This window comes from Gekko japonicus, unplaced genomic scaffold, assembly GCF_001447785.1.
Source record: "Gekko japonicus isolate JY-2015 unplaced genomic scaffold, Gekko_japonicus_V1.1 scaffold1699, whole genome shotgun sequence".
Taxonomy (NCBI): Eukaryota; Metazoa; Chordata; class Lepidosauria; order Squamata; family Gekkonidae; genus Gekko; species Gekko japonicus.
This window is the reverse complement of record NW_015172607.1, coordinates 213,946-220,201: the sequence shown is the minus strand read 5'-3', so window position 1 is coordinate 220,201 and position 6,256 is coordinate 213,946. Positions and strand designations below refer to the sequence as shown.

General features: G+C 50.3%; 1 protein-coding gene across 1 annotated transcript in view; it reads left to right on the top strand.

The window, feature by feature from the left end:
• Positions 1-5,824, top strand: part of LOC107119168 (potassium voltage-gated channel subfamily C member 1-like) — an 11,501-nt gene extending 5,677 nt beyond the window's left edge. Inside the window, exons 2-3 of the mRNA XM_015421621.1 lie at positions 2,772-3,285; positions 4,778-5,824. Of these exons, the coding sequence (XP_015277107.1) occupies positions 2,794-3,285; positions 4,778-5,611 (1,326 nt within the window). The 5' untranslated portion in view covers positions 2,772-2,793 and the 3' untranslated portion in view covers positions 5,612-5,824. The remainder of the gene's footprint in view (positions 1-2,771; positions 3,286-4,777) is intronic.
• Positions 5,825-6,256: the final 432 nt, after the last annotated feature.

Genomic DNA, 6,256 nt, shown 5'->3' with positions numbered 1-6,256 from the left:
AGCGGTTGCCTCCCGAATCACTTTATCTTGGTCCAGGTCGTCCTGGCTGACCAGTCTCCTCCGGCGCTTAGGCTCCCTGAGTCCCAAGAGGAACTGGTTGAGGAGAACTTCAGCTAGGTTGGAGAAGGAACACCTGGTGGCGCCCCGACGCAGAGCCGCCAAGAAATCCGAGGCGGTCTCGTCGGGGCCCTGGACTTTTGCAAAAAAAGTCAATGCGCTCCACAAACTTAGTTGGTTTGGGGGCCAGGTGGTCGGTCAGTGCCTTGACCATAGAGTCATAAGACTCATTTTTTGTCAGCCTGGGTGCTATTAAGTCTTTAAGCAGGAGATGGGCCTCCATGCCACAGTGGTGCAGAAGGTACACTTTTTCATACCTGGGTCCGCTACGTTATGGATGGTGAAGTGGCTCTCGAGGGTCTCCAGCCACGTTTCCCACTGCGAGGGTTAGGAAATATCGAAAGCCGGTAGACTCTCTGATGCGGCAGCCATCTTACAGTTCAACGTGGAAGCAAACGGCGGGAACTAGCGGGTGTAGAGAAGGAGTGGTGCGGTGCTGCTCTCAGGGTCAGCAGTGCAATGCTCAGAGCTGGGAGCGGTGCGATGAGCGGCGCCTTCGACAAACGCACGATGCCGGCGGCAGTGGCGATTTCGACGCAGCAACTCAAAGTGATGCCCGGACTGTGGTCTCTGTTCAGAGAAAGATGGAGCCCATCCTCGTCGCCAGTGAAAAGTACGCGGACGGATGAGTGATTTCAACTTAGCGTACTTTATTAGATCAGGAACAAGACAACTTTAGCCGGCTCGCAGACCGGCTTATATGTCCCTTGGAACCGCCACCCATAACACCCCCCCACTTCCCAATAGGTTATTTACAGTGGCCGAGAGTTCCATAGGCTCTCGGCCGGGAACCTAGCCCACTGATTGGCGCGGGCTAGGATCCTCATAGTCCATTGTCTCTTTGAGTGAAGCTCGACGTTTGCGCTGGACCGCAATGAGCCCAAGCTGGCCACGCGGTCTGAACTGGATATATTACACACTCCTTCCCAGTGTCAGCAAGCTGTCAAATGTTCTTTTCTGATGTCCTATGTATGCGCATGCTCGCTTTCCTTCTCATTTGTAGATGTGTTGATGCGCTTAATCGCTTGACTGCAGGAACATGTATATCTCTCAAGGCCACAGGTGGTTCGCTGCTAGATAGTTGCTTAGGTGATCTCTCGGCTTGGCTGTGGGAAGAAAGTTGTTATGCAGACTAGAAGTATTTTGCTCCCAGGCTCAATGGCGCGCGTGGGAATCCCCGTAATTGGGCCTCAGCTGTTTGAATGTAGTATAACATGCCACGCTCTTTGAATATCTCTCATACCTAACAGTGATTCTGTACATGCACCCATCGCTTCAAATAAAGTAACCGTTTCTACATCCTACGTTGATGCTGTGTGGAGCCTGACATACTGTTAGGTATCCTTCCTTCCTTATCTCAGCACATCTATCGCCATCGATATGAGTGACGGTGAGGGGAATCTTATTCCTGATGGGATGGAACCAGAGGACCCGGACTTAGAAGGGAATCCCCCGGAGACCACGGCATCGGTACCGGTGACTACAACGCTGCCAGTGTATATGGTCAGGGACCTGTCTACCTGAGGGACTGCCTTTTCCCGTATGTTCCCCAGAGAGCACTGAGATCTGGGATGCAACATTGCCTGACCCTTCCTGGCCCTAAAGAGGCCAGGTTGACAACAACTAGGTCTAGAGCATTTTCGCCAGCTGCACCAGCATATTGGAATGAGCTCCCTAGTGAGATCCAAGCCCTGCAAGATCTCCAGCAATTTCGCAGGGCTGTGAAGACGGAGCTTTTCTACTGGGCATACCAGTGAGAGCGATGGTATGCCAGCCAAGCCTGCCGACCTCCTAAGACATGTATTTTGTATAAGTAGTTAGCAATGTGGTCGAGGTCCAGTCGTAATGATTTACTGAACCACTTTTACTTATATTTATTGTATTTATGTAAGTTGTTTTATGGATTAATGTTTTATCTATGTTGGTTTTGTTAATGTTGTGAGCCACCCTGAGCCACTTCGGCGGAAGGCAGGATAAAAATTGGATAAATAAATAAATAAATAGATCAGCGGTGTGGGGGGCATCTCTCTCTCTGTCTCTCTCTCTGTCTCTCTCTCTGCAAAAGGCCGATCCTCCCCGCACAGGCTTGTGACCGGAGTAATGGGGTGAGGCGTGGGGGGGAGAAGGTTGCTTCAGCAGCTTTTCCTTCCTCCCCACTCATGCCCAATTTCACTTTATTTGGAACTTTGTAGGTGCCCAGTTGGCTGCTCTGCATCCAGCGTTTTGTGCACGGGGCTCTGTTTTATTTCTTAGATTGATGGGCAGTTTGAGAAGAAAGCTGAAGCACTGAAGAGAGCTCCAGTGGGGGTAGGTGAGATCGGGTTGGGAACTGTGCTTTTGGTACTTTGCAAAGTGGTAAGGGGCACCGTGCCTCAGAGCATGTGCAGAGTGACTTCCCATGGAGCAAAAAATGCCATTCAAAAGCAGGGCATGACTGTGGGGCAGCGAGAATTCCTTGGGTTCCCAGATGTCACACCCTGGCTTTTCTGCATAGGCAGCAGGCAAAAGTTCCCAGGCACAAGTCAGTGAAATCATTAACTTTAATTTAATTAACTTTAATTAAGTTAATCTCTGGATTTTGAAACAAATTCAAAATGACTGCCCCTGACACTGGCATCACCCTGATATCTAAATTCTTTCCTCCCCACCCCCAGGGCACCACCTGAGAGCTGAAGGATGAACTCCTCCAGAGAGACGATCACCTTGAATGTGGGCGGAGTCCGATATGAGACCTCCCCCAGCATTCTCCAGGCTTTCCCAGGGACCAAGCTTTGCCGCCTCACAGAGTCCCAGGCTGACAACGTCTTTGACTATGACTGCAACACCAAAGAGTTTTTCTTTGACCGAAGCCCTCGGATGTTTGGTGCAGTACTGAACTACTACAGGACCAAGCACCTCCACTGCCCAGAAGATATCTGCAAGTCTACATTTGAGGAGGAGCTGGCATTCTGGGAGATCAGCCATGTTCCCGTGGCTCCCTGTTGCTGGTGGAAGGTGATGAATGCGGAGTCCCGGCAGGCCGAGGGCTCTCTCTGTGACGAGAGAAGCGAGGCTGGCCACCAGGGTCTCCCGGCCCCAGTGGAAAGAAGGAATCTCAGCTGGCGGGTTAGGCAGCAGCCCAAAATCTGGGCTCTCTTTGAAAAATCCTTCTCTAGTTGGCCTGCAAAGGTAACTCGCTCAGTGGCAAGGGGCCAAAGAAGATGCACAAAGATGGGAGGGGGAGGCTGGGGAGGGATTCTGGGGACGGTCATCTGAAGACGCTCAGCTAGACAGTATCTCTGCGACACTTGCAGTTGCACATAAAATCTGGGAGCAAAAGTTCCCAAGTGCTCTGGGGTCCAGTTTCCCTCTGGATTAGGCATGGGGAAGGAGGGCCTTCAGCCTCCCCTCCGGTATCATCTTCCCAAGCTAAGGTGTCCAGGGGGGGCCTGTTTGCTGCACTATGGGCACCACATGCTGCAGTCAGAAATGCGTGGAGCCCCACAGCAGGGCAAGCAGGCCCCCATGGCCCTTGCAGCTCAGGAAAATGGTGCAGGAGGGGAGGCGGAAGTCCTTCATCCTCCAGTACTGCATCCCTGGGCCTAAATGGGCTCCAGAGTACTTGGGAACTTAAGTCCTCCGATGTCACGTATGACCGAGAGGTAGTTCAGGGGACCTTGACCTGACTTGTGTCACACCTCTCGTCTAGCCTTGAGACCAAATGTTTTACAATCTTCTGTGTCTTTTTTACATCTGCATGAGATGCAGAAATTCAGCAGGTGCTGCTTGGTGATGCAATAAGGAATGAAAGGATTTGCCTGTTGAATTTTTGCTAACAATGCAACCAGGGACCCTGCCAGAAGATGAGTAACAACCCATTTGCAGTGGGAATTCTGATTGTTTAGCATTGCTCTCAGAAACACACTATGGTCTTAACAAATCTAGAGGCAGCACAGGAATACAATGCTGCAACAAATCCCTGCACCTACCTTCCTCTCACATCTGCTGAGGAAAGCAGGACTCAGTTTTGGTCAGCAATATCCGATCTGAACTCTCAAACCTGAACTCTCACAAGAAGCTAAAAGGACTAAACTGAGGCTATTATAGTTTAGTCACATTATGGGAAGGCACGACTCACTAGAAAAGACAATGACACTAGGAAAAGTTGAAGGCAGCAAGAAAAGAGGGAGAACCAACAGGAGATGGGCTGGCTCAACCAAGGAAGCCACAAAGGACCTCAGTGTGCCGACCTGAGCAAGGCTGTTAACAGTCGGAGGGCTTGCCATAAGTTGGAAGCAACTTGACGGCACTTAACACAAATGTATCTGATCTAGTTATAACAGACTCTGTCTGTTTATTTAGTTATTTCCATGCTACTTTTCTCCACAAAGTGGACCCAAAGCAGCTGACAACATTGTTCTCCTGTCCTCTGTTGTATCCTCACAACAGCCCTGTAAGGTAGATTAGGCAGAAAGACAGAGTTGATCTCGGAGCTTCCACGGAAGAGTCAGGATTCCAACCTGAGTGTCCAAGAGGAAGGATTCAGACTTTGCCTAGTGGAGGAGCAGGATGGGGCAAGACCAGGATCCCAGCGTTTGGATGGGGCAGAATGGAGATCTGCCATAGGGCAACATTCACAAAGTAATCTGGTGATATAACTGACTTTTCTCTCTCTTTTCAGTGCCTGGCTGTTGTTTCTCTGCTCTTCAACATTGGAATAGTCATCATTTTTGAGGAGAAGAGTCGTGCACAAATACACTACCCCTATCCCTTGCCAATACATGATGACGTTGGAAATCAGACACACCATGAAATCCGTGGCGCCTTCTACCAGCCAGCTAATAACTTCCTGTACTTGGAGCTTTTCTGCATCTTCTGGTTCACATTTGAGTTTTCTATGCGACTCTCATTCTGCCCAGACAAAAAGAAATTCCTTACAAACCCTCTGAATATTACTGATTTCCTTTCTCTCTTTCCGGTTTACATTGAGCTTTTCTTAACTGGACATATCAACAATATGCTAAGCCTCTTATCTTGGCTGGGTTTCTTACGTGCCCTCTACATCGTCAAACTCCTGAAGACCCTCAGGCTCCTAGAGACCCCTCTGATGCTGCGGATTCTGCCCGCCACATTCCGATTCATCTTGAGAGAGGTCTTCATCCTCATGATGATTTTTAGCTTTGAAGTCCTTTTCTTTGGTGCCCTCTGCTATCATGCGGACCTCCAAAGTCCAGAAACACACTTTGATGGAATGCTCTCTTCCTTCTATTGGGCAGCGATCACCTTGACCACGGTCGGCTATGGAGATACGTTTGCTGTCAGTCCATTGGGCAGAGCCATCGCATGCTGCACAGCCATCTGTGGCATCCTGACCATCATCATTCCCCTCCCAGTCTTTTTGATCAAGTTCCAGGGCTATTATGCCACCGCCGTCATGAAGGAGAAGATGAAAAGCAACAAGAGGAGCAACCAAGAGAACCACAGGGCAGCATCAGTCCAGCTATTTACAGGATGAGGAAAAACACTTTTGGAGAGCTCACACTATTATAACACAGTTGTATCTAGTCTAGTGGTCTTCTTTTACGGTGTAAGGTCTAGTGCTGCTTCTTTTACTGAATTGTATTTAAAGATGATTCTTGTGTACAAATAGTGATCTTCTTGCCTGGGGTGTGTGTGTGGAGAAACCACTTTTTCTTCAGTGCCCTCCTTTCCTGTGATGATTGGCTGACACCCCCTCTCCCTAGTGGAGTTCAGTTTAGGCCTCCATGGTAGGCTGTGACTACATTGGCCAGGGGTGGACTGGGAACCTAATATGGCCCTGGAAGGGAATGGTCCCTCCCACGGTCCAACAGAACCTTGCCCAATGGAGGACCCAAATCATCAAAGGCAGGAGGAGCTCCTGATCATCCAGGGGAGGACCACCCAATACAGCTGAGTCAGCCGGGGAGGAAGGAGGCCTCCAACCCAGGCATTGCCCCTCACAGCCACTGGGGAGACGTCTGGCTGGGAGAGAGGCAGGCACCCCCCTCCCCCAAAGAAGGCCTTCAGCTCAGATGACCTCAGAGGCTCACTGGCCTTTCCAGGTCCCTTATGCTTTGCCTCTGCTGGGTATGGTGGGGGGAGCCAGAGGAAGCCGGAACTCCATGTCTGCAGACCAAGC